The sequence below is a fragment of the Apus apus genome, chromosome 11 (genome assembly GCF_020740795.1).
Source record: "Apus apus isolate bApuApu2 chromosome 11, bApuApu2.pri.cur, whole genome shotgun sequence".
Lineage (NCBI taxonomy): Eukaryota > Metazoa > Chordata > Aves > Apodiformes > Apodidae > Apus > Apus apus.
The window spans coordinates 1,139,525-1,155,331 of record NC_067292.1 but is presented as its reverse complement, the minus strand read 5'-3'; the positions used below and the strand labels follow the sequence as shown (position 1 = coordinate 1,155,331).

Sequence of the window (15,807 nt, the reverse complement as noted above, 5' to 3'; positions counted from 1 at the left end):
GGGGGACCGGGCTGCAGCGCCCGGCCCGGGGGTGTGCGGGGGGTGTCGGGCCAGGGCACAGCGCGGGGGTCCCGGCCCGGTCCGCCCCCCTCCCGACCCGCAGCCGGCCCCGCCGCCGTTGCTAAGGCGGCGCCCCGCGTTGCTAAGGGGCGTGTCCAACCGCCTCTTAACTCTCGCGATATTTGCGCGGCCGTTGCCTGGAGACCGCGGCGACCCCGGCAGCAGCCATGGTGAGCGCGGGGCCGGGCCGGGCGGGCCGGGGCGGCGGGGGGCTCTGCGACTGCTCGCGGAGGATTCTCGGGGCCGGAAGGTGCGGGAAGGGCCGGGTGGGGGGGCCCGGCCCGCTCTTGGCGGGGGAGACCTGAGAGCTGCGAGAGCCCGGCCCGGCCTGGGGGCGGGAGGAGCCCCTTGGCACCGGCTGCGCGTCAACTGCGGGTGTCCCGAGGGGTCTTGGATGCTCATGGGCTCCTCCCGGGGACCCCAGCACCTCTGTCCCCCTTCTCGTCCCGTCCCCCTATCAGAGCAGGGATGGGTGCTCCGTGGCCTGGGCGGGTGCTGGGGCTTCTCCCGACACAGCTTTATCCAGGCACCCCAGCCCGTCTCACACTGCGCTTGTTTTGCTTTCTTTCTTTAGGGGCCCAAACAGAAAGATGGGAAAAAAGGGAAAGGGAAGAAAGCTTCGGCAGTGGTGGATGTTGTGGCCCCAGAGGAGATGAGCAAGGAGCAGGTGAGCGATCCCCCCGCCTCCCAGCCCACCCCCCACTAGGGAACCGTGCTTGGGACCCCTGCCTGGCACCTGGCTCTGGGGACAACAGGTGGCAGAGGGTCACAGAGAAAAGCAGCAGGTGTTCATGTCACTGCCTGATGCCTGTCTAGGCTGGAGTGGGGGGAGGTTCTCAGTGTTCCTGGAAGGAGCAGCCCCTTTTCCCACCTCCCCTTCTCTTGTCTTACTGCCAGGAGTGTACCCAGGTGGCCTAGGTAACCTGCAACATCCTGGCTTGTATCAGCACTAGTGTGGCCAGCAGCACCAGGACAGGGACCATCCCTCTGTGCGGGGCACTGATGAGGGGACCTCAAACCTTGGGGTCAGTTCTGGGCTCCTCACCACAAGAGGATGTTGAGGGGTTGGAATGTGTCCAGGGAAGGGCAACGAAGCTGGTGAAGGGGCTGGAGCTCAAGTCTGACCAGGAGCAGCTGAGAGAGCTGGGAGTGTCCAGCCTGGGGAAAAGGGGGGAGACCTTCTGGCTCTGCAACTGTCTGAGAGGAGGTCTGTCTGGTCCTGGACACTGTCCGTGGGTCAGGGCTCCTCCTTGTGTCCCCTGTGCTTCTCCATCCCTGTGACATCTGCTGTGTCTGTCCTGGTGTCTCGCAGAGGTGTCTGTCCGAGGCCGCCTCTCCCCCTGACCTGGCTCTTCCCCTCGTTCTGGCAGCTGGAGATGCACGTTGCGCGTCTCCGGGAAGAGCTGGAGCGGGAACGGGAAGAGAGGAACTTTTTCAAGCTGGAGGGTGAGAAGATCCGCACCTTCTTGGAGGTGACCCGGCAGCAGCTGGAGGAGAAGAAAGCTGAGCTGCGGAACAGGGACCGCGAGATGGAGGAGGCGGAGGAGCGGCATCAAGTGGAGATCAAGGTGGGAGAGGGGGAAGGTTGGGAGGTGTCATGGGTGCCCTAAGCTCTGGGTGAGCATCGGACAGCTCTCCAGAGAAGCAGGAAGAGGAGAAGGAGCTGGCTGGGATGTGAGCCAGGAGCATCTCAGCCAGTATCCCAGCTCTGGGGGTCTCCTGCTGAGGCCCTTCACCCGTCTGTGTTTTCTCTGTAGATTTACAAGCAGAAGGTGAAGCACCTGTTGCACGAACACCAGGAGAACCTGACAGAGCTGAAGGCAGAGGACAATCTGTCCATGCTGTGGGCCCAGAAGGATCACTGGGCCCACGAGGCAGGGCTGCAGAAGGATGTGCGCTCCTTGAAAGTGGAGCTGAAGGAGCAGGAGCTGGCCAACGAGTTGGCAATGAAGAACATGTGCCTGGTATGTCCCCAGCTGGGCCAGAGCCCCTAGCAGGTGCCTCTGCCCCAGGGGGAGGGTGGTGGAGCTGATGGCTGAGCCCCAGTGTGTTAGCAAGGAGCCTCTGGCTCTCTGTGGGTGGGATGGGGGTTCCCACAGGTAACAGACAGACATGGAGGTAGTAGAAAGAACAGGAATGGGGAGAGGGGCTTCCTGGGGCAGCTTCTGTGAACTCCCCTCTCACAGCAGGGAGCTGGGAGAGCCACTGTTTGCATGGGTAACATGGGCTCAGTGCCATGGCAGGAGCAGGATGGAATCCCTTGGGATGTGGCTGGCTCAGGATTTGCTTGTTCTGCCTCCAACACATGCTGCTTGTCCCCAACAGAAACAGGAGGAGGAGATCACCCAGCTCTGCAACGACTTCGAGAGAGAAGTGAGAGGTCAGGATGTGGGAGATCCCCTCGTCAGTGCACTGCAGAAGGCTCCTCTGGGCTCTGCTGCACTGCCAGGGGCTCTGGAAAGCCTCCAGTGGAAAGGGACCAGTCTTCCCCCCAGTCTTCCCCCCAGTCTTCCCCCCAGTCTTCCCCCCAGTCTTCCCCCCAGTCTTCCCCCCAGTCTTCCCCCCAGTCTTCCCCCCAGTCTTCCCCCCAGTCTTCCCCCCAGTCTTCCCCCCAGTCTTCCCCCCAGTCCTGCCCTGTTTTCCCCCACTTCTTTCTCTCCTGTGCCCTGGGGCTGCCAGACCCCCAGCATCAAGCAGTTGGAGTGAGGAGGGTGCCTGAGGGGAGCCCTTGCAGTGTCCTCACTCCCGTCTCCTCCTCAGGGGAGGTTTCAGGTTCTCCCAGGCTGCCTTGGAGCTTTTCCATGCCCTCTTTCCAAGGATGCTATTTCTGGGCTCCGCGCTCCCAGGGCTGGTGGCAGCTGCAGTGACGCCACTAACGAGCGTCCTGTCCTCGAGTCCCACCGCGGTGGCACGCGCAGGGTCCCCAGGTCACCCAGCCCCCTCTGTGCTCCCCCAGAGACCGAGGCCAAGTACACCAAGAAGATGCAAGTGCTGCGGGACGAGCTCGACCTGCGGAGGAAGACGGAGCTCCACGAGATGGAGGAGAGGAAGAACACCCAGATCGAGGAGCTGATGAGGAACCACGAGAAGGCTTTCGCTGACATGAAGAACTACTACAATGACATCACCCTCAAAAACCTGTCCCTCATCAGCTTGCTGAAGGTACTGCCTGTCCCCACCACCAGCCTGGCAGTGTCCCTTCCCCCAAGGGAGCAGTTCTGTGAGGGCTGAGGACATGGTTTAGTGGGGACTTGGCAGTGCTGGGTTAATGGTTGGACTTGATCTTAAAGGTCTTTTCCTACCAAAACTATTCTGTGATTCCACCCAGATCTTGGCTGCCTGGATGCTGCTGCCCTCCTTTGGGTTGTACACCCTTGCATGGTCAAAGCACAGGGGAAGTGTCCTGCTGGGTCAGCAGCCTGGGGGGTGTCTGGGGTGGGGGGACAGCCCCCAGGACTCGGCACCCATGTTCCCAAAAATAGGAGCAGATAGAAGAGATGAAGCAGAGAGAGAATAAACTGGAAAAGGAGAAGTCAGACATGATGCTTCAGAACAAGCAGCTGAAAGAGCCCCTGCAACAGGCCCGGGAGCAGCTGTTTGAGCTGCAGAAGAAGTTGGCCCACTATGACAAGGACAAGATGGCCCTGACAGTGAGTGGCCAGCCCTGTCCTTCCCTGAATTGCCCTGGCTCATTCCTGGAGGAGCTGCTGGCCTTGGCCAGATCGCTGAGCAAAGCCCTTTGAGTCCCTTCAGCTTAGCTGGGGGCTTGTATAGTCTCTGATGGGACTCCAGGGGCTTGAGAAACCAGAGCAGCAGAGAGGGGAGGGAGCTGGGGGTGGCTGCCAGGTTTTTCTTGCCTGTGTCTCTGCTGGTCACTCTCCTCCCTTGCCAGAGTGTGCTCCCTGCATCTCCCAGTGCTCTTTAACTGTCCCTTCTCACTTGCAGAACACAAAAGCCCGTCTGAAAGTCACCCAGAAAGAACTGAAGGATCTCCAATGGGAACACGAAGTGCTGGAGCAGAGGTTCAGGAAGGTGAGGGCTGCAGGAGGGCCCGGGCATCCCACTCCCCTCCCTGTACCCTCCACTGAGGGCTGGGCATAGGGATGCAGCAGATCCTGTGCTCAGCCCAGAGCTTTCCCAAGCTCTAATCCAGAGCCCTGCTGCAATTCCTGTTTCCCGCAAAGCTTTGGCCTCTCCCACGGTCAGCAGACAGGCCTGGCCTTGTCCTTGGCAAAGCAATCCCACACGCTCCAGCGGTCCCTCCGCCTGGCTCGGGGGCAGAGCTGTGGGGAGAGATCATCATGGGCCACCAGCCCCGTCACAGCTCCCAGCACTGGGGGGCCACTTCCCCCCGCTCCTGGGAGTGGCTTGGGATCAGTCCTGTTCTCCCAGGCTCAGCCTCTCCTCCCCCCCACTAACCCAGATAAATCTGTTGAGGCAGAAGGGAGCTTGTCTGTGATTCGTAGAAATCCCCAGGAATATGAACATTGATCTGAGGCCTCGTTAACAATCCATCATTAAGGCAGCAATGTGTTCAGTGTGTTCAGAAATAGGCTGTGGAGGAGAGACTGTGCCCTAATTAGGACACTTATTAACTAACTGTGAGCCAGGGCCTCCTGCCAGCTGCTAGGAGGAGAAGAGAGACCCCTGAGTGCAGTGGGGCCCCCTCTGAGGGTGAAAATGGCTGCAGGGAGACACTTCTGCTGCTGGGGTGTCCATGCCTGGAGGGGGGAGGAAGTGCTGAGGAGGTGCCATGGAGGGAGGGAAGCTGCACCCTAGCACCTGCCTTCCCTGTGGGTTGCGGGTGCCGGGAGGAACAACCAGAGTTGCTGGGCCTGTTTACTGCCAGCCCGGGGTCCCTGTGGGGGTGACAGTGTCCTGTCTCTGGGAGCAGGTGCAGGAGGAGCGCGATGAGCTCTACCAGAAATTCACCAAAGCCATTCAGGAGGTGCAGCAGAAAACGGGCTTCAAGAACCTGCTCCTGGAGCGCAAGATGAAAGGGCTCCTCAGCATCCTGGAGAAGAAGGAGATGGAGCTCGGCGAGGTCCTCGCAGCCTCCAACCTTGACCCTGGTGCCCTCTCCTTGGTCTCAGACAAGCTGAAGGTACCATGTGCTGCCGGGGGCCCTGCCAAGCCTGGGCAAGGGGGGCACAGGCTGCTCCAAGGCTAATGCAGCCTGCAAGTCCCCATCCCATGGGGCTGGAGCCACCACATCACTCCTTCCCACCATTCCCTGGGCCACGCACGGTGCCTTCCAGCTTTCCCTCGAGAGCAGAGTGTGTGGGTGTTGGGGTTTGGCAGCAATCGGTCCCGCAGGTGGGGCCTGGTCCCAGGAGCAGGGCCCTGGGCCGAGCGGCTCCCTCTGCACCCCAGGTGGCAGAGCTGGTGAGCCTTGCCTGACTGAGCAGGGCTGGGTTCCCAGGGGCACCATGGCGGCTGTCCTGCTAAAAATATGGATGCAGGGAGTCTGGGAGACCCACATTCCTGCAGCCGTAACTGGAGAAGCGGCACTTGGTCTGGGCTGGGTTGAGGCGCTGGGGATGTGGGTTCCACCGCTCCAGTGCCCTGCTCGTCCCACGCTAGGCTGTCCCCTGTCCCCTCTGCCGTGGGTGGCAGTGAGGGCACAGCCACCCCTTTGCCAGGGTGCCCTGGGGACGGGCACAGCAGCAGCCGAGGGGCTGGGGCTGTGGGATGGGGCAGTGGATGTGTCACCTAGAGCAGGTGCCACAGCAGCAGGAAGGAAAGCACATTCCTGGGAAGGCGTCCGGCTCCGCCGCAGCTGCTGCACTCCCGGAATTCCTTTGCTCAGCTGCCTCCAGCACCTTCTCAGGGAGCCTCTCTCCCTGTAATTCCCCTGGTGTCATGACGGCGGGGTGGTGCAGCAGAGCAGGTGCTGCCAGCGGGTCCCCCTTGGAGCAGGGCTGACAAAGGCAGGGCGGTGCTGGCGCTTACATTGTCTGTCCAGGAGGTCCCCGTCCCTCTGCTTGGGGCTGGCTGTCCCTGGCAGCGCTGGCTCGGAGGGGACAAGGGTGGTGGCCGCCTGCCAGGCCATGCTGGGAGCTGCTGCACTCAAGCCAGGCCCCGGTGCCAGCTCCTCCATGTGCTCTGCCACGCTGCTCCTGCCCGTGGCACAAGGGAGCACCGTGTCCCCACTGCCCAGCGCCCCCTCCTCCTTTTATTGCAGGATGTGCTCGATTCCAAGAATGCCACCGTCAAGGACCTGCAGTGGGAGCTGGCCCGAGTCTGCAAGGTGAGGGGAGGGGCTGGGGCTATCCCAGCTCAGGGCTGGGGGTTGATGGGGGAGGCTGCAGCTTGTGGGAGAAGGAAACGGGACCTTCTGCTTCCAGGTCATGCCCAGCGTGGAGGGAAGGGAATTTGCAGCACCCAGCTGAGCTGTAGGACCCAGCCCAGGCTGCAGTTTCCCATTTCCCCCATGTTGGCATCTCCCCCTGCCCTGCCATGCAGGGGGCCCAGGCACAGAGGGGACAGATCTGGGTTTTGGGCTGACCACGGGGGCACTTCTCTTGCAGGCCCACAACGACCTGCTGCAGACCATGGAGGCAAAGCTGACAGCCTTCGGCATCCCCCTGGACAACCTGGGCTTCAAGCCCCTGGAGATCCCCATGCTGGGGCAGGTGCTGGGGCAGGGTCCTGCCGGACTTGTTGCGACGCCCACCTGATGGCACCTAGGACCACGCTGGGTCAGGAGTGGGGCTGTGCCCCCCTGGGGCTCTGCACCATCCAACAGATCCCAGGGAGCCCCCAGCAGGACCCACAGGACCCTTCCTCTCCTCCCCTCTCTGCAGGGGGTCTTTGTTCCAGAGCAGCCCCCTAGAAGGTGATTTTTAGACACTAACAGTGCTGGTTTGAAGCCTTTAATGGTGTCAGTGGCATATTTTGCCCCCAGTGACACAGGGGGGGACATGCCTGTCCCCTAACTGCCCCGGTATGTGGTGTAGGAGAAGGGGCTGATTAACAGTGGGAGGTGCAGCTTCTGGGCTGGGTCAGCAATGGTGAAGACAACCTAGGAGAGAGCAGGGGGGGCTCAGCCAGGCCCTGGTTGCTCCCCCTGCTCCCCACAATCCCTTCCCCCCACGTACCTCTGCGAAGGGGTAGAAGCTGGCCTGCCCCAGGCCCTGCCAGTATGCCCCCGTCTCAAAGCGCAGCTTGTAGGTGCCAGCCTTGACCTGTCCCAGAGCCAGGAAGGGTCCGCAGCGCCCGTCCTCCCCTGTCCACCTGCCAGCAGGAGCAGCCAGCCCTGAAGCAAGGGTTGCCCCCAGGGCCAAGGCTGGGAGACACAGGCACCAGCATTGTCTGCCTGTCCAGCTCCTACCAGCTCTCCTACCTCTGTGCCAGCTCCATCCACCGCAGCCCCGGCCCCTCCAGCTGAGCCAGCTGGACAGCCACGCCGGCAGCCGGCAGCCCCGTGGCCGTGTTCAGCACGTGGCTGGTCAGGAAGCCGTTCTCTGGCTCGTTCATACCTTCTGCCTGGGACAGAGGAGGGAGCAGGGCTGGGACACATCCAGGCACCACCATCTGCCGCCCCCCACACTTGTGCTACAGCCAGGAGTGCTGCAGCCCAGCCCCCTGGTGCTCCCAACCCCCAGACATGGGTGCCCACGTCCTTCCTGTGCCAGGGCTCGGCTCCCCGAGCCCCGGGGCTGCGGTGCCTGGGCTCTGCCCCCAGCAGGGTTCAGCCTTCCCGGCACACCCCAGGCACTGCTGCCGGCATTCCGGTAGGATGGAGGGCTGGCTTCCTGCTCACCCGCCCGTCCCGGGGGCCTGCGGCACAGCGGCAATGGCTGGCCTGAACCCGGGGAGGACACAGCCCTGTCCCGGCAGCCCCGTCCCTGTTGCCTTCCCTGCCCACAGTGTCACGTGCAGGCAGATGTTAACCCTGGACGTGCGCTGGAGCTGCCCCGGGCGAGCTGCCAGCACGAGGTCAAGGGCAGCGCTGCTGGGGGCAGCTGGGACCCTTCCCCTCTGGGACCCCCCAGGTTGTGCCCAGTGGGGCAGGGGCACAAGCCAGGGCTGCATCCCACTGCTCTGGGGCTGCTACCAGCCAGGCAGGGCCTGGCCACCTCCCTGGAGCAGGACCAGCTCTGGCTGCCATCCCAGCACTGGCTCCAGGCCTCAGCTGCTGGCTGAAGTGGGGACGCTGGAGAGGGACAACGGCAAGCGAGGGCAACCGGCTGCTTACCTGGCTCTCCTCTGTCCCACGCAGCCAGGGGCCCACCGCTGGTGACACGGCACAAAATGCCATCCCCAATCACCCTTCCCAGCACCACAGCTTCTCCCCAGGGAGCTGGCGAGGCTGGACACCTCTGCTCCCGTGCAGGGCTGTAGCAGGACTGGGTGCTCCTCCCTGACTGGGCCAAGCCAGCCCAGGTGGCTTCCCCCTGGGAGGTGCACCTGGGAGCCCCACTGGCACCCACGCTGCAGCAGCACCGCAGCCCCAGGGACCAGAGCCTGGTGGGATGCTGTGGCGCCAGGCCAGGAGGAGCCGCGGTGAAGTGGCCATACCAGCCTCACCTCCCTCATGGAAAGTGCCTGGAGCACATCAGCACTGCAAGGGCCGGGCACGTGGGGATTGCAGGAGCTGGCAGTGGCATCACCGCGGCCAAACCCTGCCCGTCCTCCTGCTGCGGGCACGGGGCGGGCTCAGTGCCTCACCTGCACTTTGATGGTGGCTCTGGCTGTGGCCCGCAGCCCAGAGCTGGCTGCGTAGGCTGCCTGGACCTCCAGGGTGTATTCAGGGACCACCTGCAGCAGGGGGCTGTGTTAACACCAAACCGGGGGGAGAGGGAGTAAGAGCTGGGCAGGGAGCTGTGCTGGGGCTCACCTGTGCTGCCAGCCCCTTTGCAGCCACAGAGATCATCCCGGTGCTGCTGTTGACAGCAAACATGTGGGGCTGGGGCCGGTCTGGCATCTGACACAGGATGGAATAGACCACTGCCCTGTTGCTGGAGTTCACTGAGCTGTCCGTGCTGGTGGCCAGCACCCGCAGCACTGGCGTCCCTGGGAGGGGGAAGTTATTGGTGACATCTGCCCTGTGCCCCCGGCACTGCTTCCTGCTCCGCAGCATCGGTCTCACCTGGCTCAGCTCCCTCCCGCACGGTGCCATGAAAAACTGCTTGGGTGAAGACAGGTGGGTTGTTGCTCACATTACAGTTTTTGACTGGTCCTTCACAGTTGCACACTTGGACCTTCACCGGTGTCGCCTGTGCCCTGCCCTGCGCGTCCGTCAGCTTCAGGAAGACGTTGTACTCCCCTGGCTCCAGCTCCTTCGTCAGCTTCAGCACCACCTGGTCTTTTGTGCAGAGAGGTCGGTTTGGGCTCAGACACAGGTCCCCGCTCCCCCATTTGGGGACACCCTCAGCACTGCTGTGGGGCTTTGCCACGGGGCAGTTCCCCAGCCCGGGGCCTGGCACTGGCTGCACTCGAGGGAGCATGCAGAGCTGAGGGGGGCTGGGATCAGGCCCTTGCTCAGCATCCCCCACCACCCCGCACCAAAGGTGGGTGGCTGAGACAGACCAGGTGGCACCTACCTTGTCCGATCACCCTGACAGTCCAGTTGGTGACAGAGCCAAGGGCCAGCTCTGCCTGGAAGGGATAGGTGTTGGGGGGCAGGTCCTTGTCAACAATGGTCAGAATCTGCTCCTCGGGCTCCCGGCTGCAGATCTCAAAGGACCGGGGCTCCAGCGTGGGCGCGTTGTCGTTCACATCCAGGAGATGGAGGAGCAGCGTCCCCGTGCCGGTGGCATCCGGAAGCCCTGCAGGGCGGGGGGTTAAGCAGGACACTCGGGGAGGGGTCCCGGCCTGGCCCCAGGAGCCCCGCCGGGACACGGGCAGTGGCAGCAGCCCCTTCCCCTGAGCCACAGCCCTGCTGCTCACCGCTGTCCACGGCCAGGACAATGGCCTTGTAGGTGCTGTTGATGACATGCGCCGCCTCCCGGTCCAGCGGCTGGGCCACCGTGACGATGCCGTTCTCGGGGTCGATGGCCAGCCACCCCGCGGGGTCGCTGCCCATGCGGTACCTGGGCAAGGAGGGGTCAGTGGGGGGCACAGTGCAGCCTCGGGGCTCCCCAGCATGGCCCCCTCTGCCAACCCCTCTGCCACTCACGTGATTTTCTGCCTCTGGTCCCTGTCGGGGTCCTGCGCAGTATAGGAGGTGACCTGGTGGCCCAGCGGCAGGTCCTCCATCACCTCTGCTGTCTTGACTGGGGGCACGAAGATGGGGGCTTCGTTCTCATCTGTGACCACCACCAGGACGCTGGCTGAGGAGAGCCCCAAGGGCACGGCAAAGGGGACAGCGTTCTCCACTGTCACCACCAGGTTGTACCGGCTCCTGCTCTCGTAATCCAGGCCCTGGGGGAGGGAGAGAGGAGCCGGGGCAGTGCTGGGGCTGCTGCAGGGACAGCCAGGGTGGCTGTGTGGCAGCAGGACCCACCTTGGCAGTTTTCAGGATGCCATCGTTGGTTTTGGGGTCAGTGGAGATGCTGAAGTCACCGTCCTGGTCCCCACTTTTGATGCGGTAGACGGCTTGCCAGGCAGGGGAGCCCGGCACATCCTGGTCTGTCACGTGCAGCCGGGTCACCACCAGCCCTGCCTCATTCTCCTTCACTGACCCCTCGTACTGCAAGAGAGGGGACAGGGACAGTCACATGGGCAGTCCCGGGCACCCCGGGGTGGGGGCTCGTGCCACCACGGCTGGGAAGGGGCAGCGGCTCCCGGGAGCCGACTCGGTACCGAGGTGGGGTTGAAGATGGGGGGGTTGTCGTTGGCATCGGTGACTTCCACGATGGCGGTGGCGGTGTTGGTCAGGCCAGTGCCCTCCTGGTCCGCAGCCTGGATGATCAGCGTGTAGTTGGGAGTGGTCTGCAAGCCAAAATCATTGTGGTCAGGGCTGGGACGGGGCCTGGCACGTGCCCCTGAGGGGACATCCCTGCCAGCTCTTCCACCCTCCTCCAGCCCTGGCTCTGGCTGCTGACAGACACTCGCCGAGGTCCCTGCTGCCCCCAAGGGGCCTGGCAGCATCTCCAGTGCTGTTCCTGATGGGCTCGGGGCCATGGACCCCCAGAGCAGGGAACAGTGACCCAGCAATGACAAGTCCCTGAGCCACTGGACCCCACAGCTCCAGCACCCCAGCTCTCCACGGCTCGTCCCACTGTGGAGCTGCTGCGTGGTCCCCCAGGACACCCCCAGGGTGCCCACCTCCCGGTCCAGCCCGGTGCCAATGACACTGATGATGCCCTTCTCAGGGTCGATGGTGAACATCTGCTGGGCACTCTTGGGCTCCTCGCTCAGGATGGAGTAGCCGATGATGCCGTTGTTCACGTTGATTGCGTCGTCTGCGTCCGTGGCGTTCACCGTCATCACGGACGTGCCTGGGCACGGGGACACACAGCAGAGGTGTCACTGGTGGGACAAACCCCACCAGAAACCCTGTCGTGGCTCTGGCTCAGGGCTCTGCCTGGTCCCAGCCATGGGGCCCCAGCTGCCAGCCCCACCCACCCGGCTTGGCATTCTCCTCGATGTAGCCAATGAAGACTTGCTTGGTGAAGACAGGCCGGTTGTCATTCTGGTCCAACACAGTGATGATGATCTCCATGGGATCCTCCACGGGCTGCCCGTTGGCTGACACAGCGTGGGAGAAGAGCTGCAAGGGCACCATCAGTCGCCGTGCAGCACTGGGGACCATCCTGTCCCAGACCCCCACTCATGACATGTTTGACCCCCACTCACAACATATTTATCTTTCTCCTCTCGGTCCAGTGGCTTCGTCACCTCCAGCCACCCTGTCTCCCGCTCGATGGTGAAGATGCCCACGGGGGGGGTGTCTGCCCCCTGCCCTGTGATGCTGTAGAAAACCTTGGTCTCCTTGTCCTTGTTGGATTTGATCTGGAGGGGAAGCAGAGAGGGGTTCAGGTGTCCTGGCAGCCCAAGGATCCCCTGTCCCTGCACCCCATCCCCACGGAGCCATACCTGCACCACCTTCCTGGGGAAGGGCCCCCGCTCATTCTCAGGACAGTTGATGGGGGGAATGATCCAGTCCCTCTTCTGCCGCCGGAGGCCACGGCTGGGCTTGGGAACAGTCAGCACCTCCTGCAGGACAGACAGCAGGGCTGGTGGGCCACCAGGGGGGCAGAGCGCTTGGGGAGATTGTCCCCCTGTGTGTCGCCCAGGTGTCCAGCAGCCCCCAGCCCCATTGGGACCATCCTACCAGGAATAGGAAGATGAGGAGGAGGGTGAAGGTGGAGGGTGTCATGGCTTCTGCCGCGTGGCTGCTCCTCTGTGCGCCAGCTGAAGACTTTCCCTGTGGTGGCCGTGACCCCTTGGCCCTGTCCTGCTGGGAAAGCCACGTGCCAGCCCATGGGTGGAACACGCACGGGTAGGCGGGGGCACTGCTGCCCTCAGGGCGCCTGGGAGGGACCCACGGGGGGGGCCTGGGTGCCAGGGAGGGGGCAACACTTTGCCTGTTGCCTCATGAAACCCCCCGGTGAGGGTGAGCACCCTGACCCCCCAGCAGTGTGGGCCTGGGGGTGCCCGGTCTCCAGGCTGGGGGGTTCCCGAGAGTGGCCCCACATCAGGCAGGTGGGGGTGTCCCAGCGGGTCCCCAAGAGCCACAGCCCGGCCCCGGACATGGGGACAGTTGGCACTGGGAGGGGCTCAGCCCCGGTGTGGGGACAGGGGAGCCGCTGGGGCAGGGGGCCATGGTTCTATGGGGGCAGGGAACCAGGGTGCCCGGGAGCTACCGGAGGCACATGGAGGCTGTACCGGGAAGGTGTCCGGAGGTACCGGCATGCCCGGACAGCGCCCTCGGGGCTGCAGAGAAGTAGCGGAGTGGGGGAGGAACAGCGGGGCGGGGGGGGGGGGGGGGCGGGGCGGAGACACCGGGGGTTCCACACAGAGGAACGGGGGTGCCCGAGGATACCGGGCAGGGACCGGAAGGTGCCCGGGTGTGCCGAGGGGTACCGGGGGGGACACCAGAGGGTGCCTAGGGGGGATCAGAGGGTACCGGGGGGTGCCGGGTGGGATCGGGGGTTGCCGGAGGCGAATTTTGGGGGTACTGGGGAGTGCCCGGGGATGCGGGGGCACCAGGGCCAGGGCCAGGGAGGTGCCAGAGAGGCCGGAGGATGCCGGGGGGTGGACCAGGAATCAGCGGCGGGGGGAGGCGGGGACACCGGGAGGGCTGCCCGGGAGGATCCGAGGGGTGCAGGGGCGGTACTGGGGGCTGCCGGGGCGGTGCTGGGGGGGAAAGGGGGCCGCTCTCCGCGGCGGAGCGGGGCGGTACCTGCGCGGCCGCCGTCTCACCTGGAGCGGCGCGTTGCGGCGGGCGGGGCGGGGCGGGGCGGGGCGCGGCGGGCGTTGAGAGGAGCAGCGGCGGTAGCGGACGGGCCATGCGGGGGCCGCGCTCCGGGCTCTGCCCGCTCTTCATCCTCCTCCTCCTCCCGCGACTGCCAGCGACTGCCGCGCTCGCCGCCCCCCCGACCCGTCTGTGCGTCCCCCCGGGGCTGCGACGCGGGCCGCTTCCCTCACCAGGTAACCGGCGCCGTCGGGGCGCGGCTCCCGCCGGGACCCCCTCGGGATGCGCCGCTGGGGGAACTGGTCGTACTGGACTGGGATCGGAATCGGGCCGACTGTGCTCCCCGCCTGTGGAGTTGGGTCCGCCCCAGGATGTGGGGCCGGCGGTGGCCTCCTGGCCCCGCGATGAGTGCCTTTCGGGGGGAGCTGGCACTGTCCAGGCTGTGTGGCTGGCCGGGGTCTCCATGGTGTGGGCCTGGGCCACAGGGCGAGCCCTTCCCGGGCTGTAGGGCTGGGCTGTGGGGCTGACTGGGCTCCTACGTTACAGGACTGTGCTCCCTTGGGCCGTGGGGCTGGCGGTGACCCCTTGCCGGGTGACTAGTGGCGACCCCTCGGCCGTGGAGCTGGCAGTGCCCAACCTGCCCGTCTGGCCCCACCGGGGCTGGTGGTGGCTGATGCCGGCGCTGGCGCCTCTGGCTCAGCCGTGGGGCGCCCGCCGGGGGCCGCGGGGCAGGGCTGGGTTCCCCAGGGTGGGCGCCGGGCTGGCGATGGGGCTGGGTGCCCTGGGGCCACTCTTCTCGGGCCGTGGGCAGGACATGGTGCCGTGGGCTGTGGGGGCCGGGCAGGGGCTTGCTGCTGCCGGCTCTTGGCCCGGTGCTGCTCGGGCCTCTTGCCCCGTTGGCTCGGGGACGTCCCCGGGGAGTCCCTGGAGCTGCTCGGGAGCTGCGGCCGGAGCCAGCGCTCGCCTAATGGCCGTGGACACTAAAAGCTCTCGGTGGCGGTAAGTGCTCTGGCCGTGCCAGGAGAGGCCCTGACCAACCTCCGCCTGCTGCCGATGCCGCATCCCGCTGCCTTTAGCCGAGCCCACCGACAGCTGCTGCCAGGAGTCAAGACGGGTTGTGCTCGACCCCCGCCATGGGCGGGTGCTGGGGTCTGCCCAGACCGGTGCTGAACCCCTCGGTGGGCGCCACATGGCCTGGCACCGACCGTGCGGCTCCGCCCGCACCCGGCGGGCACGGTGCCACGCAGCTGAGCACAAGGGACCCCACTGGGCTACCCAACTCTTGCCGGGGCTGGGGGTTCCCCCTGGCTGCTGGTACCCCCCGCCCCCCTTGCCGCTGTGGCTGGGCCCTTCCAGCCGCACCGATGTCCCTTATTGCGGCCATCGCGGCTGGGAGGGGCCCTCGATGCTGCCCTCCAGGCACGGAGCGTCGGGGCGAGTGGCCCCGCCGTCGCCCCGGGGCTCGCTCCGTGTCCTGCCGTGCGGAGCAGCTCTCCTTGCCCTGCTCCCCATCTCCCCCCGACTCCTGCAGCCCCTCAGCCCTGCCTCCCCCCACTCCTGCAGCCCCGGCTCTCGCAGCCCCCCAGCCCCATTCCCTGTCTCCCCCACTCCCGCAGCCCCCCCAGCCCCACTCCCCGCCCTTCACTGGCCCACACAGCCCCCAGTTCTGCTCCCCCCTCCCCCCTCCCCGGCCCCCGCAGCCTCTCGCTGCCGCCAGAGCTGGCTTAGCTCCTCTAATCCCCTAATCCTGCACCCAGCCGGGGGTGCAGAGACCTGGGCCGTGTCCAGCGCGGGGGATGCAACGTGGTCCAGGGTGGGGGGGGCTCGTGATGTGCCCCATGTGCTGGCCATGGGGGGCTGGGAGCCTCGAGGAGGTGACACAACGGGTGGGGGCCGGGGCAGGGCCCTGCCTGCCCAGGAATTTCCCGGCATCTACGAAACAAAGCCGAAACCTGCCGTGCCGCTCCCGGCATCCCCAGCCCACCCCCAGCTCCGCCGGAGCTGCGAGGTCGTTTCCCATTACCGCCCCCCCCCCCCCCCCCCCGCGCCGTCTTGACCGTCGTTCTCTCGCAGTGAGCTCCGGAGGCTGCGCGGGGCCGGACGGGACCGAGGACCCCGACGTCGGGGCGCGGGAGGACGGGGGTGGTGGGCAGCTGCTGGGAGCAGGCAAGGTGCTGCCTGTGTCCCCCCGGGATGTCACCGGCCGGTCAGACCCTGCCCCCGTTCCCGTGCGGAGCAAACGCTCCCCCCAGGTAAAGCTGTCCCCGGCTGCTCCCCCTGGTGCCCCAACTCCCCCACCAGCTGTGTCCTCACTCCCCCTGCTCCCCCATCCCACAGGAGCTCTCTGGCACTGTTCCCAGGAGGCAGAAGAGGGACTGGGTGATCCCCCCCATCAAGGTTCCCGAAAATGAGCGGGGCCCCTTCCCCAAAAAGCTGGTTCA

The 15,807-nt window shown here is 65.4% G+C and overlaps 2 protein-coding genes across 4 annotated transcripts; one reads left to right on the top strand and one right to left on the bottom strand.

Moving 5' to 3' along the window:
• The first annotated feature begins 209 nt into the window (after positions 1-209).
• On the top strand, positions 210-9,290 carry GAS8 (growth arrest specific 8). Of its 3 annotated transcripts, XR_007890567.1 has the most exons (12): positions 210-230; positions 635-727; positions 1,431-1,628; positions 1,818-2,024; positions 2,386-2,440; positions 3,017-3,222; positions 3,543-3,710; positions 4,006-4,092; positions 4,955-5,164; positions 6,245-6,310; positions 6,591-6,898; positions 9,253-9,290. XR_007890567.1 is itself a non-coding variant. In XM_051629434.1 (11 exons), the coding sequence occupies exons 1-11, from the start codon at positions 228-230 to the stop codon at positions 6,738-6,740; spliced, it is 1,443 nt and encodes a 480-aa protein (XP_051485394.1). In that variant the 5' UTR covers positions 210-227; the 3' UTR covers positions 6,741-6,939. The 3 variants fall into 3 exon arrangements, 2 of the variants coding, with proteins under 2 accessions (XP_051485394.1, XP_051485396.1); XM_051629434.1 differs by lacking the exon at positions 9,253-9,290 and having other exon boundaries at positions 6,591-6,939; XM_051629436.1 differs by lacking the exons at positions 3,543-3,710; positions 9,253-9,290 and having other exon boundaries at positions 6,591-6,939.
• On the bottom strand, positions 6,920-12,404 carry LOC127389173 (cadherin-1-like). The gene is made up of 16 exons (XM_051629433.1): positions 12,284-12,404; positions 12,046-12,165; positions 11,806-11,961; positions 11,575-11,719; positions 11,275-11,447; positions 10,810-10,938; positions 10,511-10,696; positions 10,184-10,428; positions 9,955-10,097; positions 9,609-9,833; positions 9,155-9,370; positions 8,903-9,078; positions 8,734-8,823; positions 7,406-7,548; positions 7,161-7,296; positions 6,920-7,084 (listed from the first exon to the last, which is right to left on the bottom strand). Exons 1-16 carry the CDS (start codon positions 12,326-12,328, stop codon positions 6,995-6,997), a joined length of 2,418 nt encoding a protein of 805 aa, XP_051485393.1. The 5' UTR covers positions 12,329-12,404; the 3' UTR covers positions 6,920-6,994.
• Positions 12,405-15,807: the final 3,403 nt, after the last annotated feature.